Raw genomic sequence first — 24,218 nt, forward strand, 5'->3', positions numbered from 1 at the left:
TAATTATCTTTGCTCTGACAACCACTTCATTGGATAGTAATAGTCTCCACTCCTATTTCTTTTTTTTTTTTTTAATTTATTTATTCATTTATTTATTTTTGGCTGCGTTGGGTCTTTGTTGCTGTGCTCAGGCTTTCTCTAGTTGCGGCGAGCGGGGGCTACTCTTCGTTGCAGTGCGCAGGTTTCTCATTGCAGTGGCTTCTCTTGTTGCAGAGCACGGGCTCTAGGCACACGGGCTTCAGCAGTTGTAGCTCGCAGGCTCTAGAGCGCAGGCTCAGTAGTTGTGGTGCACGGGTTTAGTTGCTCCGCAGCATGTGGGATCTTCCCGGACCAGGGCTCGAACCCGTGTCCCCTGCATTGGCAGGCGGATTCTTAACCATTGCGCCACCAGGGAAGCCCCTCCTATTTCCTTTTGATTAAAGTTTACATGGCATATATTTCCATCCTTTTACTTTACTGTTTTATCATTCTTTTTTCTTTTTCTTTCATTCCTGTGGGTTACTAGAACATTTTTTTACATTCCATTTTGATTTATCTATAATAGCTTTGTATATCTTTGTTAGTGGTTTCTCTAGGTATCATAATGCATAACTTATTATAATTTACTGATGTAGACATTTTACCAGTTTGAGTGTAGAAACTTTGTCTTCTTTTATGTCCCTTTACACTCCCATTTATTATGTAAGTATATTAAATATTTCCTTTACATTTACATTATATTGACAACCAGATCATACAATTTTGTAATTTTTGCTTTAACAGTCAAAAATAATAGAGAAAATCAAGAGATGAAAGTCTATTGTATTCATTGATATTTTTATTCTTTTCCATTGTTATTTCTCTCTTCATGATGTTCCAAAATTTCTTCTTTTATAATTGCTTTCTCTTCAGAGAACTTTTTTTTTTTGGGTAATAAAACAGTGAACTTTATTGAGAAGTTTCAAGCATCAAGACCTGAGGGAGTATTTTTTAGTTCAGTTTATCAAAATACTTCAGTTTTCTAGCTGGATCTGGGATTACTGTTTCACCACCAGATTTCCAACCACCAGGGCAGACTTCTCCATGTTTATCGGTGTACAGGAATGCTTGAACCAAACGCAGTGTCTCATCCACAAATCTACTCCCATGAAGGTCATTCAGAGTAATCTGTCTTAGGATTCTTTTGTCATCAGTAATGAAGAGACCTCTAAGAGTGTGACCTGAGTCTTCCAGATACACGCTATAGTCCTTTGAGATCTGATGGTTCAAATCTGAAAGAAGTGGAATCCTTATTGGCCCAAGTCCTCCTTGTCTTCGAGGGGTATTAATCCAGGCCAAATGGGTAAACTGTGAATCGACAGAGCATGCTACCACTTAAGTGTTTATGGATCTGAATTCCTCAGTTCTACTACCAAAGAATAACTGATTTCAGTTGGACACACAAAAGTGATATCAAGTGGGTAGAAGAAAAAAACCAGGTATTTCCCACAATAATCAGTTAACTTCCAGCTGCTTAAATTCTCCATTTATCACAGCTGTTCCTTCCCAATAAGGTGCTGGCTTGGAAATCTTGGCTTTGCTGAGGTGCAGGGAGTGGTTGGCAACCGAAACCTGGGACGCCTCCCCACCAGGTACACTTGTGTACATGCATAGAAGTGGCACTCCTCTTCGTGGGTTGGGGGCCTCTCCTCCACCTCCAAGCCCCACAGAGCTTTGGCCGGCAGCAGGAACAGCAGCAGCCGCAGCAGCAGTAGCTTTCGGCTCCAGCTAGGGACCGAAGTGGTTGCCAGTAGCCGCTGCAGCGCCTCCATGACCACGCGAGGGCAGTTGCGTGTCCTTTGGCTCGAGCGCCACTTCTCCCGCCACCAGGCAGCTACAACCGTGCACCCAATGCCCATGCGAGCCGAAGCGCGGCGTTGCAAGACCTGCCTCGCCTCCTCATTCCCCCGTCCCCTGGGCTCCCCACCCGGCCACGTAGGTGTGAGCCCCACCTGCTCAACCCCTGCAGAGAACTTTCTTTAGCCATTCTTTTAGGGTAGGTCTGATGGTGACAAAGTTTTTTAGTTGTCCCTCATTGAGAATGTCTTGATTTCTGCTTCATTATTGAAGGATCATTTCACCAGATATAGAACTTTGGATTTACAGTACTTTGAGCATTTGAAAAATGCTGTGACTCTTCTTTCTGTCCTTCAGGGTTTTTGATAAGAAATCCACTGTCATTCAGTTTGTTTTTGTCCCAACAGATAAGGTGTTTCTGTATTGCTGCTTTCAAGGTTATTTATTTTTAGTTTTCACAACATGGATTACAGTGGGTCTTGGCATAGATTTCTTTGGGTTTATGGTTTGTTATTTGCACAGCTTCTTGAATCTGTAGGTGTATGTCACTTGTCAAATTTGGGGAAAGTTTCAGCCATTATTTATTTCTCGGAGTACTTCTTCAGTGCTGCCATTTCCCTTCTCCTTCTGGGACTCCAGTAACACAAATGTTTATCTTTTGTTGTTATCCCACAGGTCCCTAAGGCTCTGTCATGTTTTTTAGTCTAGATGATCTATGTTGTAGATTGGGCAATTTCTATTGTTGTCTTCAGTATGACTGATTTATTCTTCTATCATCTCCATCCTGCTGTTGAGCTTATCTACTGAGTTTTTAAAAAAATTTCAGTTATTGTATTTTTCAGTTCTAAAATTTCTATTTGGGTCTTCCTTACATCTTCTGTTTATTTTCTGATACTTTCTATTTATTTGCTTTTTTTCCCATTTGTTCATAAATGCTCACTGAAGCATTTTGATGATGGCTGTTTTAAAATCATCATCAGATAATTCTGTTTTCATCATGGTATTGGCATCTGTTGATTGTTTTTTCTTATTCAGAGAAACATTTTCATGATTTATGGTAAAACGAGTGAGGTTTCTATCGAAACCTGGATACTTTAGGTATTGTGAGACACTTTGGTGGGAAAAGGGGTACTTCACCTGGTTATTGTCAGGTAGACTTGGAAATTCAAGTTCTTTTGCCTCCACATTGACATCCAGGGAAGGAGGGGTACCTTGTCCCTCTAGGATGGAAGTGGGAATTCAGCCTTCCACTAGGAGTGGGAGAGGTGCCTCATTACCACCAGGTGGGTTAAAAGTCTCAGCTCCCCACTCAACTTTTGCTGCTGGTTGTGCATGGGGGAGCCACAGTGGTGGTGTTTGGCTGGAGAAGAATAGTTATTATCTAAATGTCTTTCTGCCTCGCTAGATTTTTCCTTTCCTGGTTCTTTGGCCAAAGAGAGGAGAGCTTTCTGTACCTGAACCCATTGTTTTTTTCCAGGCTGTTGGCTTCTCTAGCACCTAGAATCAGGAATCTCATTGGTGTGTCATAACTTGTTTCCCAAAGTTCCTAGTTGATCTGCATTCTTGTCCTCACTTTTCAGAATATTTTACTGTAAATATTAAATATTTACTTATTTAATAAGGCACAAGATTGTTAGCTATACTTGGATGGAGGAATAGAGGAAAATATGTCAACTACATCTTTCCAGACATGGATCTCCCCAATCATTTCTTTTTTTTTTTAATCTAGTCACTGCCCAAATACAATTACTCCTTTTAAATTGGCCTTGTATGCTTTACAACACAAACTCTTCTTTATTAGCCATTCATCATTTTAATATATATATTTAATTATTTCAATTAAAGTAAGAGTCAAGTATAATACATAGTGAAATATGCTATTATTCTCCCTAATGTGTTTTTCTTTTTACCTTGACTGACTGGCAGGATCATTAAAATGCTCTGTTTGGAATATTGATTCTCTTTTGTGGCAGCAGACATTTGTATAGAATACAAATTTTGAAATATTTTGTAACTTTTTGCTAAACCAATTGAAAATGACACTGCAATGCTGGGGGAAAAAAATCACCCAGGACAACAAGCAAATATGTTCTATACATTAATTACATTTTAAATGTCCATTTTTGTCAAGGCCACAGTTGTCTTTTAAATTTTCTAAACATATCTTGGTATGTTTTGAAAATTCCTTTCTAACTTCCTATTTGATGTGTCAAAATACAGAATCCCAGCTGTAGGCAGTTTTTTTTGTTGGACTTGAGAAGCATGAATTGTTTTCAAAACTTGAATTTCCTGTGTGTATAATCAAAAATAAAAAATAAAAAAGTCAGTGTTTTCTATTATCTAGTGCCTTTAAATTCACATTTAAGTGATTATTAAAAATTAAAAATTTAAAATACATTTTATAATACTTAAATTTTTAATTCAGAGTACATTTTATTGAATTTAAATACATACTAGGCATATCCTTTGAGTTAATGCAACAAAAACATTTTTAAACATTCTAGTACAAACATTTTCTGTGCTGTTTACATAATACAGAAAGGCATTAATGAGAATTTAGACACACATGCTAAAAAAAAATTACAACTACTAGGAAATATGTCATAATAAATCCATGGTCCTTGACTTAAAAAAAAAAAAAGTAAAGTTTATGGTCAAATTTCTATCTTAAGAGACACAAAAGCAGTTCATGTCATCATATTTTGTGATATTTTTAAACGATTACATAGCATTATAGTTAATTATATATGTAATAAGTCTAATATTTTCATTTCAAAGTTTCATCTAATAAACTTCAGAAAAATAAGAATTTGTGCTAATTATTTTCTGAAGTAAATTACAAATTAAATAGCAAAATCAATTTTTATAAGCAAAAGTTCTTAATAGATAACACACCAAAATAATATATAGACTTTAACCAATACCCTAAACAAGTTTCACTAGCATTCTCCCATTTGGGACATGAGAAATAATGAAATATAAATGTTACAGGTTAATCATGTGATTAAAAGTAATTTTGACAATGTTAGTCATGAGTGGTGTTCACTGATTTCATAAGTAAATTTTATTATAAGGGCATAATCAGGCATTCCTGACTTATTGAGAATTACATAGATATTATCATTATGACATTAATCATGAAGGTAAGCAAGTCCAAAGAATTGTCTAGTTCATTTCACAGGCTATCAAAAACAGGACTTTCTTTCCCAGCTTCTCTTACAACTTGTGAATCACATTTTCAAATGCTGATACACTTTAATCATACTACTTTTGAAAAGTAATAAATCTTTAAGCTTACTAAATTGTCTCATTATAGGCACATCTCTATAGTGAGACTCACCTGGCATTTGCTAAAGATAGGTCGTTCCTTGGAGGTAAATTTCAAAGTGTTTATTACTCAAAATTGCAGATATTACTGCTGTGCCTAGGCTAGATCATCCATAAAGTACTTAGCTCCTACCTAACAGGCTAAAAATGTGACTTAACAGTCTGTTTTCTGTTTGTCCTGGTAAAATTACAAATAGCACTTTATTTCATTCTCAGTGTTTGGATGATAAATTTTATGGTCACACTAGTTATTGAGAAAACAATGAAGACTCTCAAAACAAACAGAAGTATATTGATTCCCCAGGACCACTGCAGGGACACAAGTATGCCACAGAATAGGTTCTATAAGCCTTAAGAATAATTATGGAACTTATGATTTAACTGACCATCGAAAGGAGTGAAATTTTTTTTAAAAAAAGACAGTTAATAGATAATAGCCTCATTTTTCTAAGAAGCACCTAAGTAGCAGGCCAAAACTGTTCAACGTAGTTAAACCTAGACTCTTGAGGAGGACTCCTTGGATTTCAATCCCAGATCCAAATACCTAATCTCTCAAGCTTTAGTTTCCTCATCTATAAAAAAGTAGTTAATAGTTTCTATAGCATAAGATGATGTGTAAATTAAATGAGATAACCCATTTCAAAGTATTTAGCACAGTACCTGTCACATGCTAAGCACTCAACAAATGTGTTTATTACTATTTAATAATATGATATACCCTCAATAAAGAACTCAGCTGATAAACTGAGCATGTAACTGACCTTTCAGGTATACTGCAAATACATTCCTAAATATCAGGTGAAAGAAATGCATGTAGATAGTTCCAGTTTTCTTTTTATCTATGCTAGAGAAGATAAATTCAGTTAATTAATCAAAATAGATATTACATAAATATGTATAATTTAAGATTCCAAAATAATTGAGTCGTTCATCTATTTTTCAGTCATTCAATAAATATAAATTCAGAGAAAGCTATAATAGGTCAGTGTGCCTTTTAATTAATACTGGAACACACACTTGAACTTGTTGCCACCTAAACATGCTAACAGGAAGCAAGTCGCTAATTCACTGCATAACTTGTTCAGTTAGAGAAGATTCATTTTCTATAAAGAAGTAGATATTCAGTAAATAATTTGCATAAATCTATTTAAATGCCTCAAAGATGAAAACCCAGGGAATAAGTGAGCAGAACTGACATTTTTTCTTTTGGTGAATTTAATTAATTACAAACTTTCAGTGACCAAAACTAACCAACGAAAGCTTTCTAAAAAATATATTTAATACAAATTTTGAATTGGATTCTGAGATATTCTGAGGTACTCTTGAGGTACTGGCAGGGAGGAGGAAAGAGAAAGTTAGGGAAGTGGACACTGATATCTACAGTACCATGCAAAGAACTACAATTACTAAAATTCTTTATGTATATAAAGTCAATACACTATCTTATTAAAATAAAGGATAAAAATAAGGTTAACATTTGCACTGCCTATGAAAAATAAAGGACAATAGGAACATTTTTTTTAAAGTTTTTTTGATGTGGACCATTTTTAAAGTCTTTATTGAATTTGTTACAGTATTGCTTCTGTTTTATGTTTTGGTTTTTTGGCTGGGAGGCATATGGGATCTTAGCTTCCTGACCAGGGATCAAACCCGCACCCCCTGCATTGGAAGGCGAAGTCTTAACCACTGGACCGCCAGGGAAGTCCCAATAGGAATTTAGATAAGTTGAAAGCAACATACCCTGTATAATAGTTTAGGAATCAGAACTCCCTTTGCTCATTAGATTATTACACATTATTAAAATCTGACAGGACTTTTTATTCTATTACTACTGTTTTTCAAAGAAGTAGAAGCAAACAGTGAAGTTTTAAAGGCTTGTTTATCTCTGTTAAAATATTTTGTTTCAATTCTTTTTTTTTTTAACATCTTTATTGGAGTGTAATTGCTTTACAATGGTGTGTTAGTTTCTGCTTTATAACAAAGTGATTCAGTTATACATATACATATGTTCCCATATCTCTTCCCTCTTGCATCTCCCTCCGTCCCACCCTCCCTATCCCACCCCTCTAGGTGGTCACAAAGCACAGAGCTGATCTCCCTGTGCTATGCGGTTGCTTCCCACTAGCTATCTATTTTACGTTTGGTAGTGTATATATGTCCATGCCACTCTCTCACTTTGTCACATCTTACCCTTCCCCCTCCCCATATCCTCAAGTCCATTCTCTAGTAGGTCTGTGTCTTTATTCCCATCTTGCCACTAGGTTCTTCATGACCTTTTTTTTTTTTCCCCTTAGATTCCATATATGTGTGTTAGCATATGGTATTTGTTTTTCTGTTTCTGACTTACTTCAGTCTGTATGACAGACTCTAGGTCCATCCACCTCACTACAAATAACTCAATTTCGTTTCTTTTATGGCTGAGTAATATTCCATTGTATATATGTGCCACATCTTCTTTATCCATTCATCTGATGATGGACACTTAGGTTTCTTCCATGTCCTGGCTATTGTAAATAGAGCTGCAATGAACATTTTGGTACATGACTCTTGTTTTTTTTTTTCATGACTCTTTTTGAATTATGGTTTTCTCAGGGTATATGCCCAGTAGTGGGATTGCTGGGTCGTATGGTAGTTCTATTTTTAGTTTTTTAAGGAACCTCCATACTGTTCTCCTTAGTGGCTGTATCAATTTACATTCCCACCAACAGTGCAAGAGGGTTCCCTTTTCTCCACACCCTCTCCAGCATTTATTGTTTCTAGATTTTTTGATGATGGCCATTCTGACCAGTGTGAGATGATATCTCATTGTAGTTTTGATTTGCATTTCTCTAATGATTAATGATGTTGAGCATTCTTTCATGTGTTTGTTGGCAATCTGTATATCTTCTTTGGAGAAATGTCTATTTAGGTCTTCTGCCCATTTTTGGATTGGGTTGTATGTTTTTTTTGTTATTGAGATGCATGAGCTGCTTGTAAATCTTGGAGATTAATCTGTTTCAATTCTGATGTCACAATTTAGATTGTTCTTCTAAAAATCAGTGTAAATTTATGAAATTTGATGTTTACCTGTACATTTATCCATGCACCACACACTTCATGGCATCTCCAATGTACCCTCTCTGTGGGAGGTACGGGATACAGAAATAAAAGCAGAATCCAGGAAGGAGGCATATAAGTGCGTATTTATAATACAGGGTAGTAAGCACAAAGAAACGTGGAGTTATTTGAGCTCATAAGATGGCACATACTCAGCTGGGTGTGAGGGATCTGCCAGGAAGTAACATCAGATTAAAGTCTTGAAAGCTAAACTTGAGTTCATCAAAAGGGAGGAGCACAGGGGGCAGCATTCTGGACAGACTCTCTTTATGTCAAGGCTAAATCAAGACAGTGGGAAAGGATTTGCAATTTGGAAAACTGCAATATTAAGATATGGCAAAGGTGAGCCTGTAGAGCTTTGTCATGGAAGCTGCCACATTAAGCTACATAGTGAGATTTGTGTTTCAGAAATATGGCCCAGCAGCAATGCAAAAAATGATTAACCGAAGATGAGACTGAGGTAGGAAAATCAAGACCTTAGCTGTTGCAGCTGGCGAGCATGGGGTAGGGGAAGCAGTGGGTGGATTAATGAGCTATTAAAAAGGCCAAAGGAATAGAGATTCATGACTAATAAACATTAGTTAATAGAGAAGAAAACAGCACAGTGAGCTCTAGGTTTTGGTCTGGGTAACTAGAGGCTGAGAAAAAAGGGAAAGACTGCAAAGAGAAGATTTACATTAGAGCATAAACTGAATATGAAAATATCTGGGAATTTTAAGACATCATTAAATCTACTTATTATGCTGCAAAACTCTGTTAGCTAGAAAGATTGACAGAATTTCCCAAGGTGTCTAATATATAAACGTGGAGTAGTTTTCCTACTTCAGCTTTTCTGCTTGCTTAGTATTTTCAGTTGGTCATTTCAATTTACAGTTGGTCATTTTTAGTTAATCCATTCATCTCCGTGAGGTTAGTTAATGGAAGCATTCCATTTTTAACCTAACAGTGGTAGAATAATTTTCTGGAAGTTCTCCGGAGAGACTCTGAAAAGGCAAAATTCAACTTTAATTTTCTGAGTACCTTTTCTGCTTAAAGTTACTGAATTGAATTGTCTTTGCTAGGAAAAATAGCAAGCATTAACACTTAAAAATTCAATTTACTACATAAATATTTCAGATTATTTTACATTGGGGAAGCAATTTTTCTTGCTTGAGAACCATTTTGTGGTGGCAAAAGAGAAGAATGCATACTGCATATGAGCTACAAATTGGGGATTTGTATATGTCCAGTCACAAATACATTGTTTTGAATTGGACTTAGTCAAACAGCAGGTCTGAATAATTTTTCACTGAATTCAAACTGTTTAGATTAATTAAGTGAACTGCTTGGTTGTCTGCCATCATATATATACCACCCAAGATCATTTTATCAAATTAATAATTAATTAAACCAAAACAAATGCCTGGCTTATTGCTCTAAAACAATAAGGTGAAACCTGCCATTACTTAAATGATGTAGTCTGTTCAGCAAAACTTGTGTCAATAGTTAACATGCTTTACACAAAACACTGCTGCAACAAAATGAGTAGCTTCCAAGTGACACTTTATGTGTATTATTTATACTAGTAATATTTTTAACATTAGTTAAAATGCCATATAAAGTATAATTTTTCACTACCTGAATTTTATTATAATTTTCTCAGCCAGAACATCATGTAAATGTCTAAAAAGTATTTTTTTCAAACAATTGAACTCCTCTTTTCAAGCTTTAATCCCCTAGTCACCAAGATCATGGGTTCTTTGCCCCCATCCCAAACCCTTCCCTCTTTGCCTGTGATTGTTCTGAACGCTGCTGCGCTGTGAGCAGGGGGACAGTGGACTCATCAGCACCAAGGACCCCCAGCAGGTTTCACATCACTGTCTTCAACCTCACCTAGTGTCCTGCCATATGATGTTAATGGTACATTCAAAACCATTAACAACTTTCCATGTCTGTTCAGATTTCATTGGACTTATAGTGATTTTTATAAAATAGTCCAGTTATATATGCAATAGAAACAAAGTATTCTATTTTTAAAGAAAAGTCTAAGTTACTGGCAGCAACACAGAACTACTTTAGTACTTCTTGATTTCAGACAAAGGCATTAGTATTATAAACTACTAATAATGCATTTTTAGATATTTAGCCAGCCATGGATACCAGGAAACCATGAAGCACGGAAGCATGCCAGTAGCAGTGCTACATCCCGTCTGTGTGAACCTGTACCCTACAACATCAACACCAGCTGTCACTTAAGAAATCCAAAACCCACAGCTTTACAAAAATGTTCTCCAGAAAGACTAAAAATCACTTTAGCCTGGTGTGGGAAAACAGTGGCGATGAGTGGAATGAGATTGGGAAATCTGCTTTTGTGGTGATGGAGATTTGGGGCAAGTGTATAGTTTTATTTTCTTGCCTTAAACCAATATTTTTGTAGGAAAAGTATGTTTTTCTTATGGAGATTGTAGAGTAACCATCATTAACAAAGGTAGAAAGTACTAATTTCCCCTTGAGGACACTTTTTTTCAATATGACTGAAGGATGAACTTTACATGAAAATTATTACAAATACTTCTACACCTAGTAAACATGATTGGGGAAAAAACCTTTTTAAGACAAATGGCAAAGGGTTTGTCTTTAATGAATTCTTTGGTTATAAACAGGTCTTGAGTGACATTCACTCTGTGTACTATTTGGTTTTGCTGGTGTCTGTTCTGTGTGTCCCTTGAGGACTAGAATGAAATTAATTGTCCTGGGTTACAGCTCATAGAACATACTTAATACAATTTACCTTGCTTTAATGTAAAATAATAATAGAATGAAAATATATCTTTAGATCTGAAATAGCATATATTATTTACAAAGCTACTGCTGAGCATCTTGCATAAACTTTTCATCCTTTTAAAAATAAAAATTCACGTGTTCTTAACAGGAAGCAGAAACAAAGCTGAGATCCAAACTCTTTGACATCTTCCTGTGACTCTTGACATGATGTTTCTCATTCACTGGCCCACAGATTCCTGAGTTACATAAAGCATAATGAAACATAATTAGCATAACCTGGTTATTCTATAATAACTTATTATCACTTTAGCAAAGCAAAAATGTCTGGGAAGAGGTGATCCAAACTACTGCCAAAACCAACAGTTCCTATTCTAAATACTCAAGGAAAAAAATGTTTATGAAATATGAAAATTTTGATTCTAATCAGTGAAGAAAATAAGCTAATATTGATTCATTCATAGCACCAAGTATATGGGAATATGTGAGAATAAAATAAGAGAATCCAGAAAAACTGAGAGAGAAAAAAAATAAGACCACATAAAAAGTTGTAAAAGAAACTAGCCTGTGGTGACAAAAGAAAAAATATATATCTGCAGTATAATAGATTCACTTTTAGATTGGTTGTTACATGTTCTCTGGTGGAAAAAAGATGATTATTTTTGTGTAACTATGTATATTCTCCTATAATATTGTTTAAAAAAGCATATCCAAGCACATAGTGAATGACTAGGTCTTTTTAAAACTAAAAAATGTAGATGGATTAATAGCCTATGCATATTGAATTTTAGCTTTTATTTGGAATATCATTTGGAAGCAACTTACATTTTTTCTGTGCCTGGGGGCATTATTTTCTATACCATTGCTATCATCTGATTTCCTGTAGAGAAAACAAGAAAGAAAATTACTAGATGTTTACATTGCATAAAACTAAGTCAGTACACCATCTATATCATGGCCATCAGGTTAAAATTTAAAAGGTCAGTACAGACAGAATTTATTCTTCCTAAAAATGTTTTACTCATAGTGTTGATTTTATTTGTATGCCATTGCTTGGAGTGGAACTGTTGCCACAGATGACAGTGACAAAGGCCTGTTTCTTTCATGCAGAGGGAGAATTGCTTCTCCCCAGGCATGAGTGGAGGCTTGGGTATATAGCCTAACTTATATGTTGCTTTGACACGTGCAAGATAATAGCCAATCAGGAGCTCAGCCAGTATGTGCAGTACAGGTGCTATAATTCAACATGTTTATTACATTGAATTAGAGGTTAAACATGTTTCTTTATCTACCCAATGTGTATCAGAGTAAGACCACAATGTGGGCTCCAGATTCTTAAGGAAGACTAAACTAGGTTACAAGGGTGTATAATAAATACCCTTCTAGATGTTATTGGCAGGCTTGAGCTCATTAAACTAGTACCACCAGATAATAAATTCAACCACCTAATCAGCTATCTCAAAATTTGGGGGATGGGGCAGGTAGGTTCAATATTGTGTGAAATTGTGTGGGTTAAATATCTGGGTGGATCAGATAAATGCTGTTTGAAATGACTAGCTTGTTTTGATGTTATATGTTTATTTAGTACTGTACTATTTTTAAAAGTCATTTTCACCAAGAAATTCTATGAATCACTGGTATCTAAACACATATATAAGCATCAAATATAAAATGTATTTTGATAAACAATATTCTCTGTAAAGAAAAATTTATCTCCTAAACTAAAAATTCTAAAAACATCATTGGTGAAAAGTTGCTCTAAATGAGTACAAGTGCCCTTGATACTTGATTTAAATCTAAAGATACTGAAATAACCTAAAGATGAGAAATGTGACTGCAAGGGACTGGATAGAAACACTGGGGAGGCTGAGCTGGGAGAACAAAAGAATCCAGGCAAGGGAGTAATTGTTTCAAGTATCTGCATGACGGTCATGTTTTTTATATGACTCTGAGTATAAGAAAGGTAATCAATACATGGGAACCAGAAAGATAAAATGTTCAAATCAATACAAACAAGATGTCCAAGTTCTCCGGAAAGAGGTTCAAATTGCTTCCAACCATGAGAGTCTCTGATTCTAAGACAACACTTTTTTCCTATCTGGGGTTATGGAACTCCTGATATAATTATTTTATGCTCTTAATTTAGAAGTTCATATCCTGTTGATTTAAGTTACCTGCCATGTGTGAACTGAGTAAAAAATAACTATTTGAATAATGTCTACGAATATCTGCATGAGAGCTGTCCGCCCCACTCCTGCTTTTTAACCGTGGCTATAGCACTCACACCTCAGAGCCCCTGTTGACTGAAAAAGATAAACTTCAGGTGTCATCTTGGGTTGGTAATAGCTGCTCAGCCCTCCCATTTCCTAGGTTTCTTTCGGCTCCTTTAATCTGGTCTCATTTTCTTGGTCCCCAGTCCTTGGCTGTGTTACTTGGACTTTAAGCACCTCTCTCACTGGGCTCCACTGTCAGTTCTCTGGCTTGGTGGATCCAGTAACTCCCACGTTCACCAAACCAAATGATATCCCTGGTAATTTTCTTCCTAGTTCTCCTCATGCTCAGCTCAACTCTAAACAAAGGAGACTGTAACAGAAATATGGCACAATTTGTGTTCCTTCAAACATAATGACACACAATTCTAGCCCAGTGATTTTCAACACTGAATTCTGAGAATCAGAATCAGTGATAGGCACTTTAAAGAAATACAGATGCCCAGGCACCAATTCCAGAGGTTCTGATCCGAGATATCCAGTTAGGTCTGAGTAACTGTAATTTTAAGGAGCATCCTAAGTGATCAAAAATATAGCCAGGGTTGAGAATCATTGCTTTACACAAATAATACTTCCTTATGGTTCTTGAGTGCCTCCTGTGCATCAAAGCCTATGCTAAGGATTTTTACACATAGAAAGTCATTTAATCCACAAACCTTATGTGGTAAGTAATATCATTAAACCCATTTTGTTGAAGAGAAAACTGAAGCACAGAGAGGTTAAAGTAAGTGGTGGAGGGGGATTCTGTTGCATGCAGGTAAATGCCAAATGCCATTTTTCACCACAACATGGACATGTACAGAAAATAACACACACGTTATATACTCTTGTACTTTTTTCCTCTAACTGCAAACATCTTATTTAATTTCATATTTATCTGTATTTTACGCAAGTGAAAATTAATCTATAAAAAATAATACTTACAGCTGTTCAATTTGTTCAAATTCCTTCCCATCATCTGTGTAACAAAAGAAGAATTTAACTGTTAAGATTGGTTTATTACTCTTACAAAGCATATATGCTCAGTTCTACTTTCCCCTGAATTCAACATCCCCTGACTGCCTGTGCTGTTTTCCCGCTGTGGAATGAGAGAGATGGGCCCCATCAGACAGCTGCCCCTCCATCATGTCCACTCCTTCCCTGCTCTCCCGACTTGCGAAATCGCCTGCAGTTTTGATCAGGCATAGTCTGGTGCCTGGGATCATCAAAAACAGAACTGACTGATTTGTAATTATTTAAGTTATGAAAAATTTAGTACAAAATCAGGAAAAAATACAGAATGTAAGATAAATTTTCTTAGGGGACCATTGGTTTCTCAGTCTGTTATCCATCAGGCACAGGCTATGAAAACAGAAAGCTGGCAGGCAATGTCTTTTATGAGAATTTCAGAATGTTTGATAAAACGTTTTTAAAAATGAGTTATCTAAATGAAAGAATAATTGTTTGTCTTTGAGATCTTTTATATTAAGCTAATGCAGAATTTTCTAATATTCCAGTACCAATGCACATATCACTTAATTGGTGTGCTGGTCCCAGTAACACCAAATAAAAGGGAAAAAAGGTATATTTTAGCATTAAAATTTTTTAGGAAGTTGACACAGGAAGACCATCAGTATAAGCTCATAGCTCACTGTCACCGCTGTTATTAAGATAAATACCACTACAAAAAACAAAAGTTAGATTTTTCTCTAAAGCCACCATTAATGGATTAAGTCATAACATGAGAATTATCTAAAAAATAGAAATCCTACCTGAGTGCTTCTTTTTCTTTTGGGTGTACATTTCACAAAGCAGAATAATAGCCACTAAAAGAACAACCTCAGCAGCTATTGCAAGAAATGCTTTGAGGGGCACCCAATAACTCAGCACGACAATTTCAATGTGTTCTTCACTCTCGCCTAATTGGAATATTGCATGGCACCAGTAAGATCCCTGATCTTCCTCTGAAAGTTGCATTATCTTGAGCCTTGTTTCATTAGCATTTTTTCCATTGATCACATACTTATTGTTCATTGGAACACCAACAGGAACCTAATAGAAGGAGACATTAAAATCCATTCCTATCATATTGCATAAAAGATACATGTCCTGAATGATCTAGTTTTGAGTGAAAGCTACAAGATAGTACCAAGAAAACTGCTTACCAGAAAAAGGGCATATTAGGGACTTCCCTGGTGGCACAGTGGTTAAGAATCCGCCTGCCAATGCAGGGGACAGGGGTTCGAGCCCTGGGCCAGGGCAACTAAGCCTGTATGCCACAACTACTGAGCCTGTGCTCTAGGGCCCGCTAGCCACACCTACTGAGCCCGCGTGCCACGACTACTGAAGCCCGTGCACCTAGAGCCCGTGCTCCACAAGAGGAGCCACCGCAATGCGAAGCCCGCGCACTGCAATGCAGAGTAGACCCCGCTTGCCGCAACTAGAGAAACCACGCACGCAGCAACGAAGGTCCAATGCAGCCAAAAATAAATAAATAAATATTTTAAAGGGGGCACATTAAAGTATGTGAGAAGTTATACATACAGAGCTCAAGTCTTACCATAGTTTGATCTTTCAAAGGTAGCAAACAAAGGAAAAGTACACTTTGCTTTAACTACTTAGCACTGAATGTTTGAAACTACAGTGTGCAAGTCATCGTGGGTAAATATTCTATGAGAATTAGAAATACAGAAAAATTCCAGCCATCCGGGTTTCATGTTATAATCCCTGACTAGTTCAAAATACTTCCTCCTTCACAAGTGCAGGCATACATTCATTAAATCAACTATTAAATTAATGAAGCTATTATATCTGATCATTCCTGTAAAGGAAGTTCACTGGCTCATGACATTGGGAGTTCCTCAAACTGGAACTGAAGACGAAATCTTCAGGCCTTTGAAGCTGATGTAGAAGAAATGGTAGAAATCCCTGTAAGCCTAGTATACATGGTGGTCTGCGCACCTTCTGTCTTCTCATAGCTGAATTTCTCTCTCTTTCTGACACGTTGGCTTCTGAGATTCACTGGCTTTTCCTCAGCCTTTTAAGATCCATACTAAGCTATTTGGTGGCTGATTTATTTAATCCATTTAAATTGAATTTTATTCTCAGGCCATTTGATGCCTTTGTTGCTCTCTCAACTGCACTGCTCAGTAAATGCTAATTTGCATACAAATATTCTTGGAGGTTATCTGATGAAGAACTGTCTGTGTGTTTATTATTTGCCAAAGAAATTATAGCAACCTGGCTCACTGTGCACAGCATTGCCTGTGAGGCTTGTTACAAATGTACTCTCTCCAACTCAGAGCTGATAAATCGAAGTACTGCATGTTTAATAGGTGCCCCAGGTGAGTTTGATGCAGATGGTTCGCCTACTTTTTGAAAAAACACTTGACCTAAAGTTTTGACTTGCACCCTCTTCCCTGCACCTTTCTTATATCCTAATATAACCCATGCTTAGGGCCAAATTGAGAGAAACTTAGTATAGCAAATGGAGAGAAGTACAGACTATATTCTAAAAGTTTAATATAATTAGACAAGCTTTTTTTGTCTAGTATCACATATGCATAAATAAATTAGGCTATGTAATTCAAAAACTGTCTGTTACTTGTTTTTACAAATTTACATGCTCTTTAAAAATATTTCCATACACAAATGATTGCCTTTCCTAATCATCAATAACAAGATAAGTACAAATATTAATAGTTTAAGTGATTTGGAGCTATCTCTTTGAAAACTCAAACCAATCACAGAATCAGTAACTCACCCTTTTAAGTCCTTCCCTCTGTCATCGTCAACAGTCTACAATAGCATCAATATTGTCTAAGAAGGAATTTAATATTTCACTAAGATCTACACTGTTTCATACCGTTCCTTCTAGAATTGCCTTTACAAGACTTCATTCAGTGCTCATTAGCACCAGGGCAATAAAAGGGTGTCCCCTAAAGGACAATGTCCTAAATTTCCCTGCTATTAGAGGCTATTTGGGAGGAAGAAAACCAGAAATGATTTCTTAAGTACTCATGTTTTTCTTAATATCAGCTCTTTGAAAAGCCATTAATTCTTTACCAGGAATTTCAAGTATTTGGCTTCCCTTAGGTCTCTGGAAGTCCAAAAGAGGTCAGTGACACTAAAAGAACCTAAAACCTGAGTTTAAGTTACCAAATTTTCATTCTTTTCTCAGATGCTGCCAGTGTATTGCATTCTATCACAAATGTTTCCAGAGACAGAAGCAGGAAAAGAAAACTCCCTTTCTTTTTTCTAGTTACTCTCATGAAATGATAAGAAAAAATCTTTTTTGTTGGGGTTATATCTAAACTTGTCAACTAAAAATGAATTGTAACTTCCTTTCATAGAATTTTAATAAATTGCTAAATCTAAAAATCAAAGTACCACCTAATGAAACATTAAGAGTATCTTCAGATGTATAATGTAATATGCTAAAAACACCAAATGACAGCTCCATTCATCACTGTTCTTTCTTCATGAACATATATTAAGGAACAACAGAAGTATAAACATTCCTAAGAACTGTGAGTGTATTATAATCTTATTATTAAATAAAAGTTTTTATTTTGTTTTCTTCAAGTCAAAGAAATATGATCTTACCTGTACACTCCCATTACTACTGTACCAGGTCCAATTTAAAGGAAAACAGCCTTGACATTTACACATCAAGACAACTGAATCCCCTACATAAGTGATCAACGGTTTCTTTTTTTCATGAAGTTCAGGGACTAAGAAAAATGGAGAGAAATGTATGTTACTGAAAGAGTTTGAATAGGGGGAATGTATTCAAGTTGAATATAATTTCTCTTTTCATGTTTTCACTAATATATGATTTTATTTCTGTAGTTTTAGTTCTATATAAAATGAACTAATTTACAGTATAGTTAACTATAGTTAGTTAGGACGTATAGTTGTAGTAGGTAGATGGTTCAATATAATTGTCAGTAATATAGAAACAGAAGGAAGGTCTTCTATTATTGAGCCAATAACAATTACAAGTATTGTAATAGACTGTTACATGCTTTGGATAAGAAAGAAACTTCATGTTTTCAAGACTATTCTTTCTTCCCACCTACTAAGTTACGTTACAGCAAATATTTTTTCAAAGTTTACCCTTAAATGGCACTCTAGTGAGGAGACAAAATTTTCAGGATTTAAAATTTTTATTTGACACAGATTTATGAAAAGAGTTGGAGAAGATGGGAAGATGAGAAAGGAGCAAAGGAAATTTAAGAGAAAGAGAAAAGAATAGGAAAGAAAATGAGATAAAAAACACTTTCATGTGGTTTTGTAGGAAAAAAACAAAAACTAATATTCATTGTGATAAATTTCTTAAAGTGTGAAGCAGATGCCATTAGTAAAAATAAAAATGAGCACTGAATTTAGAAAAATTAAGTTTTAAGGCTATGAATAACTTGGTAAAGAAAATTAAAGCATAAGAACATAAGCAAAGCAATAAAAAGCCAACTAGCAGCTTCCATGGTGAAATCAGTTCCTTCTGATTGACCTCAAAGGATGTATTATAAAATGTACACTTTTATGGGAGACAGACTTATCAACAAAGATGACTTTTGTTGATTTTTTTTTTCTTTTACTAATTTTAGCAGGTTTTGTGTTTTGTTTTTCCTTTTTGTTTTTTTGGTTTGCCAGCAGAGAGACAATGTCTAAATTTTTAATACTGTGTTGACAAATTTTATAGATACCGTTTGCTATTCACTTGTTATCCTGTTTTTAGATTTTATTTTGGGGAGGGTCAGGGTGGAAAATGGAAAGATCAATTTTAATTGCTAAAATTAGGTTTCCAGATTAAATACATTTTCTAAACGCTCTTGGCTTTCTACTACCAGAAGAATATTGGGCATTTGCTGGATGTATGAATTGTAAAGATGAGGAAGGGGGAAATAGTTGGTAATAACTGGAAAAGAAATTCTGACTTCTATAATCACTTGTATAGGGGTAAAAATAGGGTTGGATTTCTTCACAGGTTCTGTCTTTAGGTGATTAATGTTACAGTGATGAGTGTCGGAAGTCTTCAGTTTTCCTTATGGTTTAATGTGGCCCTAAATACAATTGCACATATCACCCCCTCCTTCATCAGCAATGCTGACCAGCAGAGTGTTGAATGAGGCACTGCTAATAATAAAGAGATGCAAATAAGGAAGGTATATCACCACTGAAAGTGTAAATCATAAGATGACAGAGCAATCTATAAGTCAACGGTTCTCATACTTTTCATAACCAAGGAAATATGTTTTGATAAAATTGAATGATCTACAATTTTACATTACCCAAAGATGTGAACTGCCCATCAGAATTTATAATCATCCCACTAATAGTTTATGAGCACCTAGTAAGGTACCACTAGGGTACTCCTGAGGTAGGAGAGAAGTGAACACATGTGACTGGCATGACTGAAGTCATCCCAGCCAGAAGAAATTGGTGAGCTGACCTTGCCAGAGGATATTCTGAACACTCCTTCTGAATGGCTACTAGTGTCCCACACTCCTTATTGGTCACCATTAGGCTGAGGGACACTAAGGGAAATGTGGTTAATATGTGTCCATGTCAAAGGTCAATGAGCGTTTGAAGTAGTTAGCACAATGAGACAATGATGTGACAAACATATAAGATTTGGGTCCAGGAAATATGTGAATTAGAATTATAGCTTCAGTGTTACTAGTGTTGAGGACATAGGTTGGTCATATACCCTTCTACAATGTTACTGTAAAGAATTAAGTACAGGAACACAATATATAAAGGGCTTGGTGTAGAGTAAACACCACAAAATTCAAACTTTTGTTGTCATCATGTACTGGTGTTGCTTTTCTTAATTGAGTTTTCGTACAATTTGTAATGCCCACGGCCTTCCTACATTAGCCAGCTTAATGGCATGGATTATTGTCATGTGCAAGAATGATTTCTAGGCCAGTTGGCCATGTGGAGCAGAAAAGAAATAAGACACAGAATAAAAGAACTGGCAATTCACCTAAATTCATCTCACAACCATAGGAATGTATAAAAACACCCCCAAATGTGGAAAAGGGTCCAAACTGAGCCATTTACAGAACACCCAGCCCATCTGAGAAAGGCCATTAAAAGAGATTAAAATGATGAAAAATAAAAGATGAATTCACAGGAGACAAGGCCCAGAAGAATGAAGAAACAGTAGCTTTGAGATGCTGGAGGTGGCACCAATTCATCCTTTAATAACATATATTAAAAAACTTTTCAGTGAAGCTGTAAAACAAATTCTGCTGCTTGAAACACTTATGCAAGTCCTTGGCTAAAGCAGATGAATAAGAGTTTGTGGAGAGGAACCAATATGGCAGAGTAGAAGGACGTGCTCTCACTCCCTCTTGCGAGAACACCAGAATCACAACTAGCTGCTCGACAGTCATCGACAGGAAGACACTGGAACTCACCAAAAAAGATACCCCACATCCAAAGACAAAGGAGAAGCCACAATGAGATGGTAGGAGGGACGCAATCACAGTAAAATCAAATCCCATAACTGGTGGGTGGGTGACTCACAGACTGGAGAACACTTATACCATGGACGTCCACCCACTGGAGTGAAGGTTCTGAGCCCCACGTCAGGCTTCCCAACCTGGGGGTCCAGCAACGGGAGGAGGAATTCCTAGAGAATCAGACTTCGAAGCCTAGTGGGAATTGATTGCACGACTTCGACAGGACTGGGGGAAACAGAGACTCCACTCTTGGAGGGCACACACAAAGTAGTGTGCGCATTGGGACCCAGGGGAAGGAGCAGTGACCCCAGGGGAGACTGAACCAGACCTACCTGCTAGTGTTGGAGGGTCTCCTGCAGAGGTGGGGGGGGGTGGGCTATGGCTCACCGTGGGGACAAGGACACTGGCAGCATAAGTTCTGGGAAGTACTCCTTGGCATGAGCCCTCCCAGAGTCTATCATTAGCCCCACCAAAGAGCCCAGGTAGGCTCCAGTGTTGGGTTGCCTCAGGCCAAGCAACCAACAGGGAGGGAACCCAGCCCCCACCCATCAACAGTCAAGTGGATTAAAGTTTTACTGAGCTCTGCCCACCAGAGCAACAGTCAGCTCTACCCACCACCAGTCCCTCCCATCAAGCCACTTAGATAGGCTCATCCACCAGAGGGCAGACAGCAGAAGCAAGAAGAACTACAATCCTGCAGCCTGTGGAACAAAAACCACATTCACAGAAAGATAGACAAGATGAAAAGGCAGAGAACTATGTACCAGATGAAGGGACAAGATAAAACCCCAGAAAAACAACTAAATGAAGTGGAGATAGGCAACCTTCCAGAAAAAGAATTCAGAATAATTATAGTGAAGATGATCCAGGACCTCGGAAAAAGAATGGAGGCAAAGATCAAGAAGATGCAAGAAATGTTTAACAAAGACCTAGAAGAATTAAAGAACAAAAAAACACAGGTGAACAATATAATAACTGAAATGAAAACTATACTAGAAGGAATCAATAGCAGAATAACTGAGGCAGAAGAACGGATAAGTGACCTGGAAGACAGAATGGTGGAATTCACTGCTGCAGAACAGACTAAAGAAAAAAGAATGAAAAGAAATGAAGACAGCCTAAGAGACCTCTGGGACAACATTAAATGCAACAACATTCACATTATAGGGGTCCCAGAAGGAGAAGAGAGAGAGAAAGGACCAGAGGAAATATTTGAAGAGAATATAGTCGAAAACTTCCCTAACATGGGAAAGGAAATAGCCACCCAAGTCCAGGAAGCGCAGAGAGTCCCATACAGGATAAACCCAAGGAGAAACACGCCGAGACACATAGTAATCAAACTGGCAAAAATTAAAGACAAAGAAAAATTATTGAAAGCTGCAAGGGAAAAATGAAAAATAACATACAAGGGAACTCCCATAAGGTTAACAGCTGATTTCTCAGCAGAAACTCTACAAGCCAGAAGGGAGTGGCATGATATACTTAAAGTGATGAAAGGGAAGAACCTACAACTAAGATTACTCTACCCAGCAAGGATCTCATTCAGATTCGATGGAGAAATCAAAAGCTTTACAGGCAAGCAAAAGCTAAGAGAATTCAGCACCACCAAACCAGCTCTACAACAAATGCTAAAGGAACTTCTCTAAGTGGGAAACACAAGAGAACAAAAGGACCTACAAAAACAAACCCAAAACAATTAAGAAAATGGTCATAGGAACATACATATCGATAATTACCTTAAACGTGAATGGATTAAATGCTCCAACCAAAAGACACAGGCTTGCTGAATGGATACAAAAACAAGACCCATATATATGCTGGCTACAAGAGACCCACTTCAGACCTAGGGACACAAACAGACTGAAAGTGAGGGGATGGAAAAAGATATTCCATGCAAATGGAAATCAAAAGAAAGCTGGAGTAGCAATACTCATATCAGATAAAATAGACTTTAAAATAAAGAATGTTACAAGAGACAAGGAAGGACACTACATAATGATCAAGGGATCAATCCAAGAAGAAGATATAACAATTATAAATATATATGCACCCAACATAGGAGCACCTCAATACATAAGGCAACTGCTAACAGCTATAAAAGAGGAAATCGACAGTAACACAATAATAGTGGGGGACTTTAACACCTCACTTACACCAATGGACAGATCATCCAAAATGAAAATAAATAAGGAAACAAAAGCTTTAAATGACACAATAGGCCACACAGATTTAATTGCTATTTATAGGACATTCCATCCAAAAACAGCAGATTACACTTTCTTCTCAAGTGCACACGGAACATTCTCCAGGATAGATCACATCTTGGGTCACAAATCAAGCCTCAGTAAATTTAAGAAAATTGAAATCATATCAAGCATCTTTTCTGACCACAACACTATGAGATTAGAAGTGAATTACAGGGAAAAAAACTTAAAAAAACACAAACAGATGGAGGCTAAACAATACGTTACTAAATAACCAAGAGATCACTGAAGAAATCAAAGAGGAAATAAAAAAATACCTAGAGACAAATGACAATGAAAACACGACGATCCAAAACCTATGGGATGCAGCAAAAGCAGTTCTAAGAGGGAAGTTTATAGCTATACAAGCCTACCTCAAGAAACAAGGAAAATCTCAAGTAAACAATCTAACCTTACACCTAAAGAAAGTAGAGAAAGAAGAACAAACAAAACGCAAAGTTTGCAGAAGGAAAGAAATCATAAAGACCAGAGCAGAAATAAATGAAACAGAAACAAAGAAAACAATAGCAAAGATCAATAAAACTAAAAACTGGTTCTTTGAGAAGATAAACAAAATTGATAAACCATTAGCCAGACTCATCAAGACAAAGAGGCAGAGGACTCAAATCAATAAAATTAGAAGTGAAAAAGGAGAAGTTACAACAGACACCACAGAAATACAAAGCATCCTAAGAGACTACTACAAGCAACTCTATGCCAAAAAAATGGACAACCTGGAAGAAATGAAGAAATTCTTAGAAAGGTATAACCTTCCAAGACTGAACCAGGAAGAAACAGAAAATATGAACAGACCAATCACAAGTAATGAAATTGAAACTGTGATTAAAAATCTTCCAACAAACAAAAGTCCAGGACCAGATGGCTTCACAGGTGAATTCTATCAAACATTTAGAGAAGAGCTAACACCTATCCTTCTCAAACTCTTCCAAAAAATTGCAGAGGAAGGAACACTCCCAAACTCATTCTATGAGGCCACCATCACCCTGATACCAAAACCAGACAAAGATACTACAAAAAAAGAAAATTACAGACCAATATCACTGATGAATATAGATGCAAAAATCCTCAACGAAATACTAGCAAACAGAATCCAACAACACATTAAAAGGATCATACACCACGATCAAGTGGGATTTATCCCAGGGATGCAAGGATTCTTCAGTATACGCAAATCAATCAATGTGATACACCATGTTAACAAATTGAAGAATAAAAACCATATGATCATCTCAATA

The 24,218-nt window shown here is 36.5% G+C and overlaps 1 protein-coding gene and 1 pseudogene across 3 annotated transcripts in view; both read right to left on the bottom strand.

The window, feature by feature from the left end:
• Positions 1 to 940: 940 nt before the first annotated feature.
• Positions 941 to 1,790, bottom strand: LOC118893012 (annotated as a pseudogene).
• Positions 1,791 to 8,063: 6,273 nt separating this feature from the next.
• Positions 8,064 to 24,218, bottom strand: part of EMB (embigin) — a 49,017-nt gene continuing 32,862 nt past the window's right edge. For all 3 annotated transcript variants that reach the window (XM_036845476.1, XM_036845475.1, XM_036845474.1), the window contains 5 exons: positions 17,853 to 17,980; positions 15,020 to 15,299; positions 14,193 to 14,226; positions 11,824 to 11,878; positions 8,064 to 11,237 (listed from right to left, as the gene is read on the bottom strand). In XM_036845476.1, coding sequence (XP_036701371.1) covers positions 11,220 to 11,237; positions 11,824 to 11,878; positions 14,193 to 14,226; positions 15,020 to 15,299; positions 17,853 to 17,980 — 515 coding nt within the window. In that variant the 3' untranslated portion in view covers positions 8,064 to 11,219. The remainder of the gene's footprint in view (positions 11,238 to 11,823; positions 11,879 to 14,192; positions 14,227 to 15,019; positions 15,300 to 17,852; positions 17,981 to 24,218) is intronic.

Source organism: Balaenoptera musculus, chromosome 3, assembly GCF_009873245.2.
Source record: "Balaenoptera musculus isolate JJ_BM4_2016_0621 chromosome 3, mBalMus1.pri.v3, whole genome shotgun sequence".
Lineage (NCBI taxonomy): Eukaryota > Metazoa > Chordata > Mammalia > Artiodactyla > Balaenopteridae > Balaenoptera > Balaenoptera musculus.